This window comes from Macrosteles quadrilineatus, unplaced genomic scaffold, assembly GCF_028750875.1.
Source record: "Macrosteles quadrilineatus isolate MER2022 unplaced genomic scaffold, UCM_ALF_1.0 Scaffold_8__2_contigs__length_117827958, whole genome shotgun sequence".
NCBI classification, from domain to species: domain Eukaryota; kingdom Metazoa; phylum Arthropoda; class Insecta; order Hemiptera; family Cicadellidae; genus Macrosteles; species Macrosteles quadrilineatus.
Genome location: NW_026542601.1, coordinates 6829985 through 6853834, shown reverse-complemented (window position 1 = coordinate 6853834; position 23850 = coordinate 6829985). Strand labels below are relative to the sequence as shown.

Below are 23850 nucleotides of genomic sequence, written 5' to 3'. Positions count from 1 at the left end.
TACATTTTCGTTTCAATAGACCAGGCGACGCACGTAAGCGTCGTTGTGAATTTGGTTGTTTCAAGCTTTTACACAAACAAATAAAGAAACTCCACTAAACACTAGCCAAAACTGCAAAGGTTATAACGTTTACATCTGTTCTGTGATGTCGCGGAATACACAACGTAAACAACAATGTTGCCAACTGTTGTGTGACGTAACCAATCGTCATATCCACAGACCAAGCGACGCACATTTGCAGCAGATATCCCTCTAGACCGATACGATAAAATCCGGGCTTTAAAATAGACCGTTGCTAAGAAATACGCTGTTTAATAACATTAGAACACCGACGCAAATGTGCGTCGTTAGTCTATTTGAATGTGACCAGCTGACGCAAATATGCGTCGGTGGTCTACTGTGAGAAACGAGTCGACGCACAATTGCGTCGCTGGTCTATGCGAACGTAAATTCCATATAATTGTGGTAGCGAACGTGTTAAGGTTGTTTTTAATGAGTAAGAGGGTCTTTAGTTTTATAATTGGATAACATTAAACTTGTACTAAAACTTGAAATGAAAGAAGAAAAAAAAGTATTGTCCATGAATCTTCCAAGTAAGCAAGTATAGTGTCAATTAGAGAATGGCATGTAGGGAAGGCAATAATACTGAGTCACATTACTAGACTATTGAGTTAATCCAACACCAATAATTTTTTTAGATACCTGTACAAAAAAAACACCTGCCAAACATGAATAAGTATCCCTTGAATTAAAACAGCCAAAATCAGTCCTGTTTCTAAACTCTAATTTCTGCTAGTAGATACCCCATAATTATGTGGTAAATCGGTATATCTCTATATAATAACAGAATCTTCTTAATCCCCAAAAGGAAGAACAATGACACCAGATTGTGTGATCATAGAGAATTTGCTGAACAAGATTTCTCTCTAAGCTGTTAGTTGGGTTTACAAAGAAGTCGCTTTTTAACGATATCAGCAAAATGTTTGCAATTTAATTTCAATTTGGTAGGCTTTTTCTAGGTAGGCTGATCGCAAATACTGCAGAAATAGTGTAGAGTGTATGGTATTGTTTCAATAAGTAAAGGAAAAAGGAAACAGTGGTTAAAGAATAATAATTTTATTTGTGAACAGTCTGTACATATCTATGCTACATCAAAAATACTTCATTTAATAAATCACAGTATATGTAGATAGTTAACTTAATAAATTAATAATGGTTACGCCAATGTAGTCAAATATTTGATTTGTTGATATTTTAAACAAGAAATAACTATAGACTGAATTATGTTTATAACTAGAATAGAAAATAAAAATCCCAACGAGTCAGAAGTTGCAAAAGTTTGGAAGACTTTGCTTCTGCAATACCACCAGTTCTCGAAATTTGTTCTATCAATAGTAAAACTGAGAAAGAGAAAAACAATATGGCAGCTAAATTTCTTAGAGTTGATTAATCTTCCATACTGAAAGCGGAGTTCGTTTGGTTAGAAAAATATTTATAAAAATATCAGCTTAAAGCATATTGTGCAACAACTTAATCTGATATAAAAGTAGCCTAATTATTTAACAGAAGCCATCTATTTTTAAAGTAGGAAGTGTTGGAAAATGCATTGGTTTTCAAATTGGAGAAAAGGTGTACTTAAAAATTTAAACGTAACATAAAAAATCGATATGGTTAAAAGAACTTAAAAACATTAGCTTAACCATAACAATATTGGTTTAGTTTAAGGAGTTGGGCTCCGGACTTAGACTAACTAAATGCAGTTTACATAACCACACAACAAGAAGACTAGTTCCACTTAAAGATGTTAGTTAAAATACAATTTAATGAGTAACTAATTTAATACTTACTTATGTCCTCATAAAGAACAAAAACATTTTAAACTAAAGAACAAAATGTTTTGAGAACAAAGTTGACAGAAAGCTTAACACAGCTTGTTTGTATTCAAAAATATAAGGTACACTTATACAGAAGTGGAATTGTGGGCGTTTTAATCAAAATCACAGGAATTTGTCATTAAATTTTGTAAATAACTTGAGACTAGCTAAGAGTATGCCAAGGTAATATTTACTTTTTTCATAATGCTGAAGCAAAAAATGCCGTTTTAATGCATGCATTGTGGGTCTAAAATAGCATATTTACTCTTTAGGGAGTAAAAAGCATGTTTAGCCCCTAGGGCAGAAATAGTTATAGCAGAACAGTTTTTTGTTGTTCAGAAATAAAAAGTGGTCTTGAAGAAAACAGAAAAGGAACTACTGGAATGAAATTGCTTATTATTATATTTTGGAACTTCAATAGTAGATAAAATCTTTTATACAAAGTAGCATTAAAATTGATAGAATAACTAATAAATGCAATGGTGCTGATAATTTGCCACAGCATTTCAAGTTACTGAAAAAAGACAGTGTAAAGACTACATTGAAGCAGAAGTAAATAGAGATGGAATTATTAAATATTGCATTCAGTTACATCACTCAGTTTATCTTAGAGTAGTGGATATAAAATGTATATTCTCAAAACCAATACAGGCATTTCATACATGAAATAATTTTAAAATTCACATTATTTTACAGAAGTAAAGGCCAGTGGTTTCACAGTATATAGGAAAACAAACTCTTATACCATTGCTATTGTCTTTATATTCATCATGACTTGAATTACAGTATAACCCCGGTTAACCAAAATAAAGGGGGGAGAGCCGTTTCGGATAACCAATTTTTTGGTTAACCCACCAAATGCTAAATATTTTATTTCAACTACAGTTACAATAGTTATAGTTACAGTTAATAGTTACAATGAGGTAAAATACTTTAATCTAAACAACTGAAGTTGCTAGAGCATTTTACATTACGTTTTATTTACTGATATTTTAGCCCTGCATTAATTTGTGGAACCGTTTTGGTTCACCAGGGGTTTATACTCTATCTATCAAACAGAACAACTATAATCAATCTCTTGTTATTAAATCATCCAACCAAGGATCCCGGACATTGGTTTCACCGGACTAAACTTGGAGAAACATCTCTTTAACCGAACAATTTTTATCAGCACATCGGTTTAACCAGACTAGATCGGCAGGAAGTGGGCGGTACTGAAACGACTGTGATTTGAGACCAGTGATCACATGTCTAAATACATAGCTCTCCTAAATTTAAGTCAAATACTGTGACAGTATTCATTTAAACGGTCCGTTTTAACAAGTTTTTGGGGACTTCGATTTAACCGGAAAACCTGTCATCCGAACTGGCCTCGGTCTCGAGGAGTCCAAATAAGAGGGAGTCTACTGTACATTAAAAAGACCAAAACAGCTGCTGCATTTCAGTGATACTGATAAGAATCTTCTAAGAAGCAGGTATAAGGTGTCTATCAGAAAAGTGTCAATTAGTTTCTAATGATATGTTTAAGTCGTGTTCAAGAGATAGTTATAAAACATGTCTAAATAAATCTTACACTATTGACATCTACTAACATCAAAATATTTAATAACATATAAATAAAATTAACAATAATCACAATAGCCATTAGAAACTTTTCGCCTCAGGTTGCACTTCACATGAAAAACAGCTGGTTTAGAACAATTATGAAAACATTTTGTGCTTTCTTTAGCATTAGTATAGATAAATTATTAACAATTACTTTTTTAAATAGTTTAAAATGTTTTTCCCTACGATAATTTGCCTTACTTGTCTAAAATGCTATACTTGTATTTGTGCTCGAAGATTGTGAAGGGATAAATTCAGTGTATTGCAATGTGTTTACATTTTAGTTTAACAGTCGTAGAACTGTATGTTCTTTGAGTGTGACAGAGTCATAAATATTTGAAACACAAGTACTGCAAAATTGTCACATTGAATGAGGTCAAACTTTTTGTTTTGTACGGACATGTTTTTGTATCATATTTGGGAATTTTTTTAAATCACACATTACAAGATTTAAAATTTGAGTTTGTGTAAGTGGAAATGGACAAAATTAGACATAAAATTTTTAGTTACGCCATAAATAAGGTTTTTTTAACCAAGGAATATTATTTTTAGCAAAGATTCTATCAAATAAACCACAAATTGATAGCAAATTGAATTCTGCACACACATTTATAAGATTTTTAGTATTTCATATGAAATCCACTAGAGTTAGGGTTACTTCTAAATGAAATAATTCAACTATATATCCAAGCACTATAGATCATTTGAACTAATGACACTGATTTAACACTACATTTTAGACCGATAAATAAAAATTTAAAAAATCACTTTCAAAATCATGTAACTAGAGTGGAATTTTGTATAGTCTAAAATAAAGTTAAGATTTAACACCTGTTTTAACTAACTTTGAGCAGTGTAGGCGCGACGTTCGGGACCACATCCCTAAGTACGGGGTGAGGTCCGAGCATTTCATCAGCTACCCGGCGGAGTTTCAGTTTAAGAAACAAAACCCGAATAATAAATGACTCTACGCTTTTTTAAGGCCGCAATTTTTAACGTTCATTCAAATATTAATGTAAGAAAGATTATTATAATAATCAAGCATAACAAGGTCCTTTGTTTCAGAACTAACAATAACTTATTGTTTAAAAATAATGTAGAGCTAAGGTGTTAAGCCATTAATACTTTATACCCATTCAGTATTTTTTTTTGTTTACATCTCCTTGGCAACTTAAAGGCACTCATTTCTCTCTACTCACAATTAGTTTAAAGCTTAATGCCCAACAGGCAAATAAATAAATATGAGACAATCAAAGAACTTGTTTTTTCCTGTTTTTTTTTTTTTTTTTTTTACCTTTTGAAAACACGATCATGTGAAATCTTTTCAATCAAGTAGCAAATAGATTAACCATCATTAAATGCATTATAAAATGCTTATGTCTAAACAAATGCCACAATGAAAAAGTTGACTTCACCTTCATTATGTGCTTTAAAAAATGTTGATAAAGTTAACATTGCTAATATAATATATCACATAATATATTAGTGAGCAATGATGTAACATATAGAAACGAGGAGGGAAGTTTTGGGATAACAAGCTTTCATGGAGAGGGAAGAGTCCGTTTTGGGACAATACTACCTTTTAAAGCGGTTTGTGCCACTGATGAAATCTTTGTTACCGTACTTAGTAGGACCTGCTAAACCAAAAACCCTCTAAAAAGATGTCATGAGATTAAAACCATTTTTGTGACTTATTTAGAGCAAAATGCGCGTGATGCAAGTTTTTTAATAATGAACTAGCTTGTACTGTTGTAAAAAAAATTGTATAATACTAATGATCACTATTGATAATTTATCCAACTTTTAGGATTTAAAGCGGTTTGGCTTGCTTTAATTGTTTTATCTCGCAATCAAACACATAATTAGATCAAATAACAACAACAATGATTAAATTATTTGTCGACAGATAAAAAGGTTTCCACAAATAACATAGCCAATCAGATTACGTAATGTGAAAAAACAAATCCATTGATATTTGTCTCATTAATATAGACTTAAAGCCTAATATAAAAATAAAGTAACATTATTTCCTATTTGGTTAAATAACAACTATAGGCTTTGGTTTGTTCTAGACACTAAGTACTTTGGCCTCACCGACAAAGCTGATCGTTACAAACCGTTTAATAGAAGCGCTTCAGTTGCTCGTATGTGATGAAAAATATGATGTTCCACGGGCCCATGCGCACCCACGTAGGTATGAAACCTTTGTACAATGCTGCGAACCCTTCGTGGCGAACTGTCTGAACATTCAGTACCACAAAAATGTTATTTGGCAGTCAAAATGTAAATTTTAAATATTATAAGAATCATTAAAATAATCAAATTTAAGGAGAAAAACAATACTGTGCAGTTGCAAAGACGATAGGTGTTTTGTGCTTCTGAGTACATTATCTATAATGTCAAGTTTTTTAAAGTTTGTAAGATTGAACCTGTCTCCTGGCCCTCAAATAGATTTGTTTAAACAACTCGTCTTCTACACCAAAGAATGAGACACTAACCACTAGGGTAACATAATTTATGTTATTAAGTGTACAAAGTGAATGATGATGCAGGCCTAGCTTTGAGTGAAGACACAGTAATATTGCGTCCCAGGACCTACCTATCTCCCTTGAGAAAATATATTTGAAGTGTATAAATTATTTAAAACAAGTAATTTTCTAGATCAATTATTTTGAGATAATTTAAAATGCAGCACCTACCTGAACAAGACAATCAACACTTCCTTTGTAAATATGACTTTGTATGTTCTCTGCTTTTAATCTCCTCTGGTTCATTAATCTGGTCTGGAAACGATACATTGCTTTGTAAAATAAAATTACATCTTTTGGATCTCCAGTGGTTAATATTTCTTATACTTACTTATAACTAACTAACTATGAGTCGTTAGTCAAACTAAACAAAACCGGCTAACAGCTATTCATGACAAGCACTGAGAGCTGGGAGATGAGTTTAGAATATTTTAAGTTGATGAGTTTGAATACAGACCTTTAGACTTGAATAGCCAAGGAATCTTGGTCTCCTTGGCTTTTTGCGTTCATGAGGCGACAGAAACATATTTTTAAATAATATGTAAATGGTTGAATCAAAAAAGAATTTCTGAGGTTAAAAAGTATTTGTTATGACCTTGATGTAAAGCACTGTCTCCTGCTAGGGAAGAGGATATCTTAAACAGCTTGGCCAGTGATTATATCTTATGATGGACCTTATTTAACAATGCTGGTAAACCTAAAACCTTAGCCTATATTAATGTTTTGATCATTTGTCACAGACGATTACATTTTGACTGCTGGTGGGTCATTGGAAACGTAATGTTGTAATTTTGCAATGGGAAACTAATGATGGTCATGGTTATGAAGATTTTTATATTCAGTCCAAAACGTCAGTAAACTGTATTACTTTTAAACTTTAAAATGGCTTGGCCATTCGAGATGCGCTAGACAAAACTCCCGCCGCGGTAGTCTCATAAAATCACTCAGCAAACTATCGTGGCGGGCGAGCGGTAGTGCTATGTGACTTGCCCATTTGATAACATGATGAGCGATACTTCAAAGTTCGCTCCCCTCGCAGTAGCAAACTCGGTGTGTCATGGGTTTATGTGCAGAAATTGAAAGTGCCACTTATTGTTTAAAAGATGTAGCAATTTTGTACTCGCTGATCAAACAAAACACTTACCCTAATAACATCTATTGGGGTTGAAGCAACAGCACTTCCCAAACTGGCCAAGAAACTCGACCTAAAATGGCAGGAAACAGGAGAAAATTATTTAAAATACAGTTGTAGTTTGTAAAGATAATTAAGTTATATTTTTAAGGAAGGTCAAGGGGCTGATTAAGATAGTTGTTTGAGATACGTTTTCAGCTAAATTATTAATTTCTAATATTTTTACCTTGCAACGTGTTCTATTTACCAGTACATTGCTTTGTTCACTAATTGTTTGGTGAAGTGTATGGTCAATTACTTTAACCTCTGAAGCCCTATTGATTTTTAATTGATTTATTTTGAATGCTGGCAATGCTCAAATAATCTTTGAACAATTTTGTACTCTAACATTCACCATTAATTACTAGGCAGATACAACATGTGGTTCAAGCAAGGTAACTTACGTGAAATGATTGGTGACGCTGTCCCCAAAGTATGGCAAGAAGTAGTGTTTACAGTAATCATAAACAGGCAATTCCACAGCAGCAATCACTGCAGCCCTTTGAGCTGTAGGTCCAACACCCTGCAAGCAACGTAAACACATTATTGCTTTGACTGGGGCAGAAACAAGACTGGCCCCATTCCAGACTATCAGGGGGTACCTGATCAGTGTCACCAGAGAATGTACCATGTTGTATTACCTGTGATGAGTCAAATTTGTATTGCTGAATTATAAATTAAATTACACAGTCGAATTATGAGGCATTACTGAGCGACTACTGAAAAGACTATATTTCAATACTTTCAATGATAAAATTTAACTTATGATGATGTTAATGTATATAAGCATGATCATGAATACACTAATAACCCTAATATGACCATTTAAAAGCAAACTTTGTTTCCAATTCCAGCTTATCGAACAATAAATAAACACGATTTATTCACACAGACTCAAATTTTATACAGAATTGGAATACAAATGTGTGTGTAAATACTCATTGACTTTAACTTGCTTTTGATTAATGGTGCTATCATCTAGTCGTCTGATAGTATCAAGACCATTTTTAACCACTTTTTATAGAATTCTTAATGTCAAAAAAATAAACAAAATAATATTGATTTTTAAGAACAACACAAAAATTCAGATTCTACCCATAACCAGAAATACCACCAGAATTGTGACGTATTAGGACAGTTTTGTTGGCACGATCATGCAACACCTTTAAGTCATAGTTTTTAATCTTGCTGGGTGGACAGTGAGTCGTGAATTTTCAGACTGCATTGGGTCTACAGAGGGGTCCGTATATTAAATTAGAAATTTATATTAGCACGGGTTAAAAAATTCAACAAACTTCCTGGCAACACCAATATCTTTAAAACTACAACTGAAAAAGGATCCGAAGCAATTTGATTAAAAGCAAACTAAATAACTATGGACTTGCAACAATCTGTTCCGTTATGGCATTGTTGTGCAACTAATGTTTCCATCAAATATTATTGTTACTGAATTTTACACTTAACAAATTTCAATCAGCATATCCAAAAACTAAAAAGTCCCGAATGCATTTCCAAAACAAATTTAAAACAAAACAAACCTATTACGATAATGTAGTTCGTACCCTCCAGAGGCCCGGGATGCCCTCGTGCCTGTACAAGTCCTGTGCAGCGCCTATCAGTCCTTGCGCCTGCAATCCCAACACCTGCATGCGCACCTTCAACACATCTGTCGGGTTGGCAATAGCACTGGACACCATGCCTGCCACTACGGCGCAGCACACGTTCACTGTAATGTCCTCCTCCCTGCGGTCTATTGCCGACTTGAGTGTGTAGTACGTTCCGAACTTAATGGTTCCGTAGGTTGCTTGTCTCAGGACTGCGGGGCAAATTCTGCAATGGAACAAGAGAGAATGAAATACAGTAGCAATATAAAGACATTAAAAAAAACTGTCTCCATTGTTGTACAATAATGACGATCAATCAATGAACAAAGCGGTCACTTGACTAACAAATTATGTAATTTAATCAAACGATTTACTATTATTCCTCGACAAATAACACCTTTTGGGGTTTTATAAACCAAGCAGAAGTAGGAGTAAGTCCCGTCTTCCATTCTGCCTTCTGCAAGGTGAGGTAAAAAGCTACCATGAGGAAGGTGAGGTTGCTTGATGGAACCATTCCGGCATTCGCCCAAGTGAGGAAGGAACCGCACATAACTTTTCATGGAAAGGTTGATCTGATAGTCGGACCATCTAAATGTAAGTAGGAGCAAGTCCCGTCTTCCATTCTGCCTTCTGCAAGGTGAAGTAAGGCCCTTGATGGAACCATTCCGGCATTCGCCTAAGTGATGAAGAAACCACACAAAACTTTTCTCGGAATGGTAGGTCTGATGGTCGTACCCTCCTGAATGTGAAGTGGCATCATTATCAATACAAGAGGTACTACTAGTTACAAGAGATACTTCAAGTTATATAAGATATCTACATAATACTAGAAACATTACTTAATACTAGCAAATCTCTTCTGTATCAGTGGTTTGTTTTCCATTTTCTTCTTCTACATCACTGTCGATCTATATGTCAAAACTCGTATTCAATCAGCTTGCTGCATGCTGTTGATATCTTCAGTGTTCAGTACCTCCTTTTTTTCAGATTTACTATTTCCTTATCCATAGTTTGTGAAAACCAGTCTCTTCATCGACTTTTTTTAACTATAGTTTTGTTTAAGGAAAGGCTCTAGGCCAGGATTTTAAATTGTAGAAAAAGGAGGATAGCAGCTAGCTTACCTTGAAAGTGTCGGTAGGCCAAAGAACAAGTAGAAAAACATTTTGCACACAATATTTCGTCCCCTAAGGGACTTTGTCAAGTGTAGAGAGAGTTTATAAATTACAAGATGGCTGCTGTCATGGCATCTTGTAATCATGTACATCAGCCATGACAGCAGCCATCTTGTAATTTATAAACTCTCTCTACACTTGACAAAGTCCCTTAGGGGACGAAATATTGTGTGCAAAATATTTTTCTACTTGTTCTTTGGCCTACCGACACTTTCAAGGTAAGCTAGCTGCTATCCTCCTTTTTCTTCTTTTTACTATAGTTTGCCGTACATTTTGCCAAAACAATTCCTTTTACATGTTAACCTGGTTTCTCTCAACACTGTTTAACCAGTATATATTTACACATATACACATATAGGCTACATTATATGTATACATAATACAAGATAAAATTACAAAATATTTTGCAATCTGTACTAATTAGCAATTAGTCGGTTTTTTATTTTTTTATTTTAACAATTATATATTCAGAGATTTAAACTAAACAAATGCTTAACATTAGGTTTGGTTTTAATAAGTTGTTAAATAAAACACTTATATAAAAATGTTATCTTAAAGATGTGATATTGGAGTTAAATGGTATCTTTAATAAGCATAGTTAAAAAGTGTGATAATTCAAGTGGCCCAACAGTACAACCAAACAGTTGTATAACTAACCCCAAAGGTCAGATAGCAATCTTTTACTGATACTGTCAAGTTTTACAACTAATTTAACCAATGTGAAAATATTGCAAGGTTTTCAACTGTCAATTGCAAGCATGAATGATATCCCTATTTTATTTAACAAACATATTTAAAATCTGTTTAAGTAGCAAACAGGAAAATACCTGTAGGTAGTCTATAATTAAAGAATTGACAGTAAATAAAACAACTTTTTCTTTAGGCTATAATATTTTTACTTTTCTACAGCAAAAAATCCCGTTAACCAATATTTCTTTAAAAAATCATACTAACAGAAATTTGCCTTCTATTTAATATGTCATTTGTAATGTAGATTAATTCAAGACACTTGTAGATATACCCTATTAGCTAATGGTTTGGTCTAAGCGTTTAAAATTCTCTGACAAAAATGCCAAAAGCAATAAACAAATTAATCTCACCCGGAATAAAGCGCCCGAAATCCTTCCTGCCGAGCAATCTGAAGAAATGCATCCACCATCCCTCGGTACTTCAGCTTAACATGCTGGCCACCTATTTTCTGGCCCTGTATTTGGAGTCGAGTCTTTGTGGTATCGATTGGAAACGTCCCTGGACAAAAAATACCGAATATAAAATAAACAATTCACAAAAAAAAACCTTGTCTTTGCAACTCCAAAGCAGTACAGGAACCAGTGCTCATAGGAATGAAATACCCACGCATAAAGAAAGTGTATGCAATAACAACTTTTTAAAGACTTCTTTTCTTGGATAGTTCAGTCTAATCAGTTCTTGCCAACATCATTCCTGAGTTGCTTTATACTCTTTGGAGGAAGCCCAGCTGATATTAAGTACCATTTTACACTCTGCAAAGTACTGCATCGACTTATATTTTAGGTTAAATTTGGTTTTTATATCAATTGCAATGTTAATTCACAAGTTGAACTTACAAGTGTAGTATACTAGCCTAATAATCAGATAGGAAAGGAGTCATTTCACTTACCACATTCAGCGGTGCAAGATGCAAGCCCTCCATAGACAAAGGGTCTCCAATCACTTTCTCCCATTACCTGAATATAACAATGCAATAGATATTAATTAATATTCCTTGAAATAAAATAAACCAAATTCTTATCAGTATATAAGCTAACATAATAAGGTAGACCTACCTTAGATACAAATGAATACATAGTTAAATAAATGCCTCTTGCACAGACAACAACAAATTCAGTAGCCTATCGATAAACGACTACAGTTTATTACAGACTAGAGTAGCCTAATTGTACTGTCAAAAACTGTGTTTTTAACTTACAGATTACTTATTGTGTTAATAGTATAACAGCTCAAACTTTATTTAAAGACTTTATTAAACAATATTTTAGATTTCTCAACACTCTTGTAACCCGAGTTTTACCTAAGTTATCAAAGAAAAGTTATTTAAGTTTGGAACAATGGAATGGACTAATAGAATGGATTAACTTGAATATAGTACCGGTAGGCCTAAGGCTTTTTATATGAGAATTTTCACCTGCTTTTTTCCATTCTTTTAGGGGAAAGCAAGGGGGAATTATAAATTATGTCTTCGCGACAGTTTGAGACTGTCAATATATTGGTGATATCGTGCGAGAGTGGATGATGATGTCTTCGCAGCCACGGAGAAATGTCAAAAATATTGCCATAATCATAGGAGGCGGTGATGATGACTTCGCAACTATGGAAGAATGTCATGATTTTGTCGAGATCACAGGAGGTAAAGATGATTTCTACGCATAAGCGTATGATTATGCCTCCTATGATCGTGACAATATCTTGACATCCCCCACGATCATAGGAGGCAGTGATGTCTTTGCGACCGCGGAGGAAGGGGGGAAGGATGCCAAGATCTTCACGTTCTCAGGTTAATGACAAGACATTGCCTGGGCATGGATTATTGTCCTTTTTTCTTTATTCCCGCAACGTAGTTGCTACCTGATGTGTGTTTGTCTGTAGATGGCTACTTAATGTTTTTTCTGAATTCGGTTAAGAGACCGTTCTGAATTCACTAAGTTAGGAATATAATGAGCATGGCCATTTCAAATTTAAATAAGCCTATCTATCGTAGGGATGAGCATCGATAACTTAGTTTTTTTTTATGAAACATCGATGTTTTCATTGATGACATCGGTGTTTTTGGCCAAGTATTGATGTTTTCCATTACTGGACAGTACAAAAAGCATCAGCGTGAAACTGGCAATAGAACAGCAATAACCCATTCCACTTCTCCTACCGCCCCTCCGACGAATATACGTCACAGTAAAACGTCACAACAATGATGGCGTCACAGTAGGATTCGTCACAAAGCAGCTGACATAACCTCCAAAATATCAAGTGGCGGCAATTTTTTTTTGCGAAACACGGCCAAGATGGCGTTTGGCGGTACACGCACAGCGTTGATTATGAAGGTTAAGTAATATATATGTATAAAACTGTACAATACGTTGAATGAAATTAAACTACTATTTCATTATTTAGAGAATAAAGAACAATATTAAAGACGTTTGAGGTTATTTTAAGTAGTAACCACCTCCAATTTTTTCCAAATGATAAAATTATTAGCTGACTACCATAAAAACCTATTGCTGGCATCTCCCCTTAAGTTTTTCTCTCGTTTTTCTTTTGATATATGTTAAACACATGGTTATGAACAAAAAATGACGTATTCAAGGTTAGCCCACTCTTTACTAGTGTAGCTATTCAGCCTGGAATGCACTTCATGTGACCTTGATTGCACGACGACGCTATTACTAAAATTCATGTTTTATATGTCTATTTACATTATGTAGAGCATATTGCACAACACCAAGCACTTTTTAGCTAATTAAGTAGTTACCGCATCGATTTGAATCCAAATCTAAAATTACTATTTGACTACCATAAAAACCTATTGCTGGCAATTCCCCTTAAATTTTTCTTCAGTTTTTCTTTTGATACGCGTTAAACACATGGTTATGAACAAAAAATTACCTCTTCTAGGTTAGCCCACTCTTTAATAGTGTAGCTATGTATCCTGGAATGCACTTCGTGTGACCTCGGTTGCACGCCGATGCTATTACAAAAATGTATGTTCTAAATGTCTATTTACATTATTTATCTGGTATTGAACAATACTGGGCACTTTTAAGCTTATTAATGTAGAAATCACCTTGATATTAATACAAACTAATAAACTACCTAAAATTACTAACTAAATATAGTAAAAAACCTATTGCTGGCATCTCCTCTTAAATTTTTTTCTCGTTTTTCTTTTGATATGTGTTAAACACATTGTTATGAACATAAAATGACGTAGTATAGGTTAGCCCACTTTTTAGTAGTGTAGCTATGCAGCCTGGAATGGACCTCATAATAGAATAATAAATTACCATAAATTTCTATTGCTGGCCTATCCCTTTGGTACGATTTTCTTTATTCTTTCAAAATATGTTTATTACATCATTACGAACTAGAAAACACGTCGCCTAGGTTAGCCCACTCCTTTACAGTTGAGATAGGTAACTTTGAATTAAACTGGTGTGACCTCGGTTCCATAAGAACCTAATTTACTAAAACTCAACTTTTTTCGTTTATACATGTTAGTTACACCTTAATAAACAATACCTAACGCTATTTCGATAAAAAATATTACTATTTATCAATTTAATGCATTATTTAAAATCTGCCTCAATATAACAATAAATTACCATAAATTTCTATTGCTGGCCTATCCCTTTGGCACGATTTTCTTTATTCTTTCAAAATATGTTTATTACATCATTACGAACTAGAAAACACGTCGCTTATGTTAGCCCACTCCTTTATAGTTGAGATAGGCCATTTTGATTGTAGCTGGTGTGACCTCGGTTCCATAAGAACCTAATGTACTGAAAACCAACTTTTTCGTTTATACATGATAGTTACACCTAAATAAACAATCCCTAACACCATTTCAATAAAAAATATTATTATTTATCAATTTAATGCATTATTTAAAATCTGCCTCAATAGAACAATAAATTACCATAAATTTCTATTGCTGGCCTATCCCTTTGGCACGATTTTCTTTATTCTTTCAAAATATGTTTATTACATCATTACGAACTAGAAAACATGTCGCTTATGTTAGCCCACTCCTTTATAGTTGAGATAGGCCATTTTGATTGTAGCTGGTGTGACCTCGGTTCCATAAGAACCTAATTTACTAAAACTCAACTTTTTCCGTTTATACATGTTAGTTACACCTTAATAAACAATACCTAACACCATTTCGATAAAAAATATTATTATTTATCAATTTAATGCATTATTTAAAATCTGCCTCAATAGAACAATAAATTACCATAAATTTCTATTGCTGGCCTATCCCTTTGGCACGATTTTCTTTATTCTTTCAAAATATGTTTATTACATCATTACGAACTAGAAAACACGTCGCCTAGGTTAGCCCACTCCTTTATAGTTGAGATAGGTAACTTTGAATTAAACTGGTGTGACCTCGGTTCCATAAGAATCTAATTTACTAAAAATCAACTTTTTCGTTTATACATGTTAGTTACACCTTAATAAACAATCCCTAACACCATTTCGATAAAAAATATTATTATTTATCAATTTAATGCATTATTTAAATTCTGCCTCAATAGAACAATAAATTACCATAAATTTCTATTGCTGGCCTATCCCTTTGGCACGATTTTCTTTATTCTTTCAAAATATGTTTATTACATCATTACGAACTAGAAAACACGTCGCCTAGGTTAGCCCACTCCTTTATAGTTGAGATAGGCCATTTTGATTGTAGCTGGTGTGACCTCGGTTCCATAAGAACCTAATTTACTGAAAACCAACTTTTTCGTTTATACATGATAGTTACACCTAAATAAACAATCCCTAACACCATTTCGATAAAAAATATTATTATTTATCAATTTAATGCATTATTTAAAATCTGCCTCAATAGAACAATAAATTACCATAAATTTCTATTGCTGGCCTATCTCTTTGGCACGATTTTCTTTATTCTTTCAAAATATGTTTATTACATCATTACGAACTAGAAAACACGTCGCCTAGGTTCGTACACTCATTTATAGTTGAGATAGGTAACTTTGAATTAAACTGGTGTCACCTCGGTTCCATATGAGCCTAACTTACTAAAAATCAACTTTTTTCGTTTATACATGTTAGTTACACCTTAATAAACAATACCTAACACCATTTCGATAAAAAATATTATTATTTATCAATTTAATGCATTATTTAAAATCTGTCTCAATAGAACAATAAATTACCATAAATTTCTATTGCTGGCCTATCCCTTTGGCACGATTTTCTTTATTCTTTCAAAATATGTTTATTACATCATTACGAACTAGAAAACACGTCGCCTAGGTTAGCCCACTCCTTTATAGCTGAGATAGGCCATTTTGATTGTAGCTCGTGTGACCTCGGTTCCATAAGAACCTAATTTACTAAAACTCAACTTTTTCCGTTTATACATGTTAAATACACCTTAATAAACAATCCCTAACACCATTTCGATAAAAAATATTATTATTTATCAATTCAATGCATTATTTAAAATCTGCCTCAATAGAACAATAAATTACCATAAATTTCTATTGCTGGCCTATCCCTTTGGCACGATTTTCTTTATTCTTTCAAAATATGTTTATTACATCATTACGAACTAGAAAACATGTCGCTTATGTTAGCCCACTCCTTTATAGTTGAGATAGGCCATTTTGATTGTAGCTGGTGTGACCTCGGTTCCATAAGAACCTAATTTACTAAAACTCAACTTTTTCCGTTTATACATGTTAGTTACACCTTAATAAACAATACCTAACACCATTTCGATAAAAAATATTATTATTTATCAATTTAATGCATTATTTAAAATCTGCCTCAATAGAACAATAAATTACCATAAATTTCTATTGCTGGCCTATCCCTTTGGCACGATTTTCTTTATTCTTTCAAAATATGTTTATTACATCATTACGAACTAGAAAACACGTCGCCTAGGTTAGCCCACTCCTTTATAGCTGAGATAGGCCATTTTGATTGTAGCTGGTGTGACCTCGGTTCCATAAGAACCTAATTTACTAAAACTCAACTTTTTCCGTTTATACATGTTAATTACACCTTAATAAACAATCCCTAACACTATTTCGATAAAAAATATTATTATTTATCAATTTAATGCATTATTTAAAATCTGCCTCAATAGAACAATAAATTACCATAAATTTCTATTGCTGGCCTATCCCTTTGGCACGATTTTCTTTATTCTTTCAAAATATGTTTATTACATCATTACGAACTAGAAAACACGTCGCCTAGGTTAGCCCACTCCTTTATAGTTGAGATAGGCCATTTTGATTGTAGCTGGTGTGACCTCGGTTCCATAAGAACCTAATTTACTAAAACTCAACTTTTTCCGTTTATACATGTTAGTTACACCTTAATGAACAATACCTAACACCATTTCGATAAAAAATATTATTATTTATCAATTTAATGCATTATTTAAAATCTGCCTCACATGAGGTCACATGAGGTTCTTCCAGGATACATAGCTACACTATTAAAGAGTGGGCTACCCTAGAATAGGCATTTTTTTGTTCATAACCATGTGTTTAACGCATATAAAAATAACTGAAGAAAAAATTAAGGGGAAATGCCAGCAAGTTATTAATTTTAGGTATTTTTTCATTTGGATTACAATCAAGGTGGTTTCTACTTTAATAACCTTAAAAGTGCCTTGTATTGATCAATACCATCTAAATAATGTAAATAATATACATATAAAACATTAATTTGTGTAATAGCGTCGTCGTGCATCCGAGGTCTCATGAGGTCCATTCCAGGCTGCATAGCAACACTACTAAAAAGTGGGCTAACCTATACTACGTCATTTTTTGTTCATAACAATGTGTTTAACACATATCAAAAGAAAAACGAGAAAAAAATTTAAGAGGAGATGCCAGCAATAGGTTTTTATGGTAGTCAGTTAGTATTTTAAGCAATTTTTCAATTAAGGTAAAAATCAAGGTTGTTACTACTTTAATTAGCTAAAAACTGCTAAGTATTAATCATTACCCTCTAAATAATGAAAATAGACATATAAAACATTAATTTGTGTCATAGCGTCGTCGTGCAACCGAGGTCACATGAGGTCCATTCCAGGCTGCATAGCAACACTACTAAAAAGTGGGCTAACCTATAACACGTCATTTTATGTTCATAACAATGTGTTTAACACATATCAAAAGAAAAACAAGAAAAAAATTTAAGAGGAGATGCCAGCAATAGGTTTTTATGGTAATCAGTTAGTAATTTTAGTTAATTTTTCAATTTAGGTTAAAATCAGGGTGGTTACCTTTTTAATTAGCTAAAAACTGCTTAGTATTGTTCATTACCCTCTAAATAATGTAAATAGACATATAAAACAAGAATTTGAGTAATAGCATCGTCGTGCAACCGAGGTCACATGAGGTCCATTCCAGGCTGTTTGGCTACACTACTAAAGAGTGAGCTAACCTATACTACGTCATTTTTTGTTCATAACCATGTGTTTAACACATATCAAAAGAAAAATTAGAAAAAAAGTTAACAGGAGATGCCAGCAATAGGTTTTTGTGGTAGCCAGTTAGTAGTTTTAGGTAATTTTTTAATTTTGGATTAAAATCGAGGTAGTTTCTTCTTCAATAAGCTAAAAGGTGCCTACTATTGTTCAATACCAGCTAAATAATGTAAAAAGACATATAAAACATTTAAGTTGTGTAATAGCGTCGTCGTGCAACCGAGGTCACATGAGGTCAATTCCAGGCTACATAGCAACACTACTAAAGAGTGGGCTAACCTAGGCTACGTCATTTTATGTTCATAGAGTTTATGTTCATAAACGGAAAAGGTTGAGTTTTAGTAAATTAGGTTCTTATGGAACCGAGGTCACACCAGCTACAATCAAAATGGCCTATCTCAACTATAAAGGAGTGGGCTAACCTAGGCGACGTGTTTTCTAGTTCGTAATGATGTAATAAACATATTTTGAAAGAATAAAGAAAATCGTGCCAAAGGGATAGGCCAGCAATAGAAATTTATGGTAATTTATTGTTCTATTGAGGCAGATTTTAAATAATGCATTAAATTGATAAATAATAATATTTTTTATCGAAATGGTGTTAGGTATTGTTCATTAAGGTGTAACTAACATGTATAAACGGAAAAAGTTGAGTTTTAGTAAATTAGGTTCTTATGGAACCGAGGTCACACCAGCTACAATCAAAATGGTCTATCTCAACTATAAAGGAGTGGGCTAACATAAGCGACGTGTTTTCTAGTTCGTAATGATGTAATAAACATATTTTGAAAGAATAAAGAAAATCGTGCCAAAGGGATAGGCCAGCAATAGAAATTTATGGTAATTTATTGTTCTATTGAGGCAGATTTTAAATAATGCATTAAATTGATAAATAATAATATTTTTTATCGAAATGGTGTTAGGGATTGTTTATTAAGGTGTAATTAACATGTATAAACGGAAAAAGTTGAGTTTTAGTAAATTAGGTTCTTATGGAACCGAGGTCACACCAGCTACAATCAAAATGGCCTATCTCAGCTATAAAGGAGTGGGCTAACTTAGGCGACGTGTTTTCTAGTTCGTAATGATGTAATAAACATATTTTGAAAGAATAAAGAAAATCGTGCCAAAGGGATAGGCCAGCAATAGAAATTTATGGTAATTTATTGTTCTATTGAGGCAGATTTTAAATAATGCATTAAATTGATAAATAATAATATTTTTTATCGAAATGGTGTTAGGTATTGTTCATTAAGGTGTAACTAACATGTATAAACGGAAAAAGTTGAGTTTTAGTAAATTAGGTTCTTATGGAACCGAGGTCACACCAGCTACAATCAAAATGGTCTATCTCAACTATAAAGGAGTGGGCTAACATAAGCGACGTGTTTTCTAGTTCGTAATGATGTAATAAACATATTTTGAAAGAATAAAGAAAATCGTGCCAAAGGGATAGGCCAGCAATAGAAATTTATGGTAATTTATTGTTCTTTGAGGCAGATTTTAAATAATGCATTAAATTGATAAATAATAATATTTTTTATCGAAATGGTGTTAGGGATTGTTTATTAAGGTGTAACTAACATGTATAAACGAAAAAGTTGATTTTTAGTAAATTAGGTTCTTATGGAACCGAGGTCACACCAGTTTAATTCAAAGTTACCTATCTCAACTATAAAGGAGTGGGCTAACCTAGGCGACGTGTTTTCTAGTTCGTAATGATGTAATAAACATATTTTGAAAGAATAAAGAAAATCGTGCCAAAGGGATAGGCCAGCAATAGAAATTTATGGTAATTTATTGTTCTATTGAGGCAGATTTTAAATAATGCATTAAATTGATAAATAATAATATTTTTTATTGAAATGGTGTTAGGGATTGTTTATTTAGGTGTAACTATCATGTATAAACGAAAAAGTTGGTTTTCAGTACATTAGGTTCTTATGGAACCGAGGTCACACCAGCTACAATCAAAATGGCCTATCTCAACTATAAAGGAGTGGGCTAACATAAGCGACGTGTTTTCTAGTTCGTAATGATGTAATAAACATATTTTGAAAGAATAAAGAAAATCGTGCCAAAGGGATAGGCCAGCAATAGAAATTTATGGTAATTTATTGTTATATTGAGGCAGATTTTAAATAATGCATTAAATTGATAAATAGTAATATTTTTTATCGAAATAGCGTTAGGTATTGTTTATTAAGGTGTAACTAACATGTATAAACGAAAAAAGTTGAGTTTTAGTAAATTAGGTTCTTATGGAACCGAGGTCACACCAGTTTAATTCAAAGTTACCTATCTCAACTGTAAAGGAGTGGGCTAACCTAGGCGACGTGTTTTCTAGTTCGTAATGATGTAATAAACATATTTTGAAAGAATAAAGAAAATCGTACCAAAGGGATAGGCCAGCAATAGAAATTTATGGTAATTTATTATTCTATTATGAGGTCCATTCCAGGCTGCATAGCTACACTACTAAAAAGTGGGCTAACCTATACTACGTCATTTTATGTTCATAACAATGTGTTTAACACATATCAAAAGAAAAACGAGAAAAAAATTTAAGAGGAGATGCCAGCAATAGGTTTTTTACTATATTTAGTTAGTAATTTTAGGTAGTTTATTAGTTTGTATTAATATCAAGGTGATTTCTACATTAATAAGCTTAAAAGTGCCCAGTATTGTTCAATACCAGATAAATAATGTAAATAGACATTTAGAACATACATTTTTGTAATAGCATCGGCGTGCAACCGAGGTCACACGAAGTGCATTCCAGGATACATAGCTACACTATTAAAGAGTGGGCTAACCTAGAAGAGGTAATTTTTTGTTCATAACCATGTGTTTAACGCGTATCAAAAGAAAAACTGAAGAAAAATTTAAGGGGAATTGCCAGCAATAGGTTTTTATGGTAGTCAAATAGTAATTTTAGATTTGGATTCAAATCGATGCGGTAACTACTTAATTAGCTAAAAAGTGCTTGGTGTTGTGCAATATGCTCTACATAATGTAAATAGACATATAAAACATGAATTTTAGTAATAGCGTCGTCGTGCAATCAAGGTCACATGAAGTGCATTCCAGGCTACATAGCTACACTAGTAAAGAGTGGGCTAACCTTGAATACGTCATTTTTTGTTCATAACCATGTGTTTAACATATATCAAAAGAAAAACGAGAGAAAAACTTAAGGGGAACCGCCAGCAATAGGTTTTTATGGTAGTCAGCTAATAATTTTATCATTTGGAAAAAATTGAAGGTGGTTACTACTTTAAATAACCTCAAACGTGTTTAATATTGTTCTTTATTCTCCAAATAATGAAATACTAGTTTAACATTCAACGTATTGTACAGTTTTATACATATATTACTTAACCTTCATAATCAACGCTGTGCGTGTACCGCCAAACGCCATCTTGGCCGTGTTTCGCAAAAAAAAAATTCCCGCCACTTGATATTTTGGAGGTTATGTCAGCTGCTTTGTGACGAATCCTACTGTGACGCCATCATTGTTGTGACGTTTTACTGTGACGTATATTCGTCGGAGGGGCGGTAGGAGAAGTGGAATGGGTTATTGCTGTCCTATTGCCAGTTTCACGCTGATACAAAAAGCAGACAAAAAACTGTAAAAGCATCGAAGTTTTAAGTCCCAAAAACATTGATGTTTTCAGTACCTACATAGATGGTTGACATTGATGTTAGCCTACCATAGATGGTGAACATCAATGGTTTATTGATGCTCATCCCTAATTTATCGTGACTAGCCTATTTCATCTTCCTCATAATTTTTGTAATTTGGTTTCAGTGTGGTAAAGTGGCAGGTGGCTCAGTTAGTAGGCCTACAGGTTAGGGACCTAGAAGTTACATAACTTATGTTGGGCCAACCTGTAGGCCTATCAGTTTAAACAGAGATGAATATATTATCCAAACTCTACTTTTCTGGCCTAGGCATATAATTTTTAGGCTATTTGTCAGCCTGAAAAATAGGCTAATAACTTTAGGCCTAGAGTAAGTTAGGCCTAGCCTAATCCTTATCAAGGCAGAGCCAACCATATTGAGCTAGCAGTGGCACATAACTTCTAGGCCTTGTTGCCGGTTACCGTAATAGGTTCATTTATCCTAACTTACTCCAGTTATTGACAAACGTAAAACTTGAACTTAGAGCCTAGGCCTACAGGTTAGCCTAAAAAAAATAAAAGTCAAAATAAATCGAATAGTCCTAACTAACCTCTTATCTATGCAGTTTTATTTGGGCTGATTAATTAATTGTAGATTGAAGAGACTTAAACTCTGGAGAAGATTATTGCTTCTTTAGAGTAGCACTGAGTCTATGTAAGTTAAAACCACCGAGAGAATTAAACTACCCCATGTAACAAAGCAAATTTAACATCTTGATTGGCGAATTCAAAATGAATGAAAATTATCATTGATCAAAAAGTGATAAGCTAGGCTTGGTATCTCAGAAATCGTTCACAGCACTTAACCACTAGGCCTAACACTAACTATGATGAGCACAAAGAAAGTGACAGTGACAGTGCACACATCATTACATTACACAAAGTACAGAACAACATAAACTAAAGCCAATTTAGCACTTAGCAGAGAACTCAGAACTCAACTCTCACTCTGACCTTCTCTTCAGCTTCTGCATCTGCTGACTTCTTTCTGCTACTGCTGCTTAGTGCTTGCTGCTTGCTGCTAGCTACTACTGCTAGTTCTGCTTCTGTTCTGTGAGTGAATCTGACTGACTGAGTACTGGTACTTAAACTGAATTGACTGACTGAGTAGTTTGGCTGAGTTTCTGAGTGAGAGAGAACCATTGACTATATTTATAGGTTAGGGTTCACTTACTCTACGAATCATTGACACAATGAGCCTCCAAATATGTAATTCTTAAAACACATGGCTCACTTACTCTACAAATCATAGTCTATACGAGCTTCGTAAATAATATTGAAGGTTCACTTGCACTACAGGCTCGTATACTATACGAGCTGATCAAAAATATCAAATAAATTAAGAGGGTTCACTTACTCTACAGATCATAGTGCCTATGAGCCAAGCGTATGAATTCTTGAATAATTCAGGAATAAGCTCGTATAGTATACGAGCCAAAATACTGAATTTAAATAAATTACAGGAGTAGGCTCATATACTATACGAGCCTATTTCATGATAACTATTACACAAATAGAAGACGGCTCACTTACTCTACAGTTCATTGGCACAATGATCTGTAGAGTAAGTGAACCCTCTACAAATATTAGAAGGCTCACTTACTCTACGGTTCATTTAGCTACTCGTCACGCGGTTTGCAGCGCATCGTTGCAGGCGTGTATGGTAAACCAATACCGCAGTTCTGCCGTTCTGCCTTACTTCTGCCGTTTACTAGTCTTGCAGCGTGAAAGAGAGCTTGTTATGTTAATGCATTGTTGAGTTTTTAACTTGTGTACTCGTTGCTAGAAATCAAGCAATTATCAAGTACCGGTATTACAGGAGCTATTTTAAGAGTTATTACAGACTTAATTTTCAATTAATTAAAAAGACTCACGTAAAAGCTTATGCAACTAATGGAATTACTTACTGTGTTATGAACATTTCTATATAATTAAAGTTGTAAATATTTTAAAATTGTTTAGAAGATTGCCTTT

At 33.5% G+C, this 23850-nt stretch overlaps 1 protein-coding gene across 2 annotated transcripts; it reads right to left on the bottom strand.

The window, feature by feature from the left end:
- Positions 1–1100: 1100 nt before the first annotated feature.
- LOC129000183 (mitochondrial uncoupling protein Bmcp) lies at positions 1101–22870 on the bottom strand. Of its 2 annotated transcripts, none has more exons than XM_054427128.1 (8): positions 22831–22870; positions 11594–11660; positions 11055–11202; positions 8741–9008; positions 7583–7701; positions 7152–7212; positions 6179–6262; positions 1101–5719 (listed from the first exon to the last, which is right to left on the bottom strand). In XM_054427128.1, the coding sequence occupies exons 2-8, from the start codon at positions 11655–11657 to the stop codon at positions 5600–5602; spliced, it is 864 nt and encodes a 287-aa protein (XP_054283103.1). In that variant the 5' UTR covers positions 11658–11660; positions 22831–22870; the 3' UTR covers positions 1101–5599. The 2 variants fall into 2 exon arrangements, with proteins under 2 accessions (XP_054283103.1, XP_054283102.1); XM_054427127.1 differs by lacking the exon at positions 22831–22870 and adding an exon at positions 22428–22682.
- Positions 22871–23850: the final 980 nt, after the last annotated feature.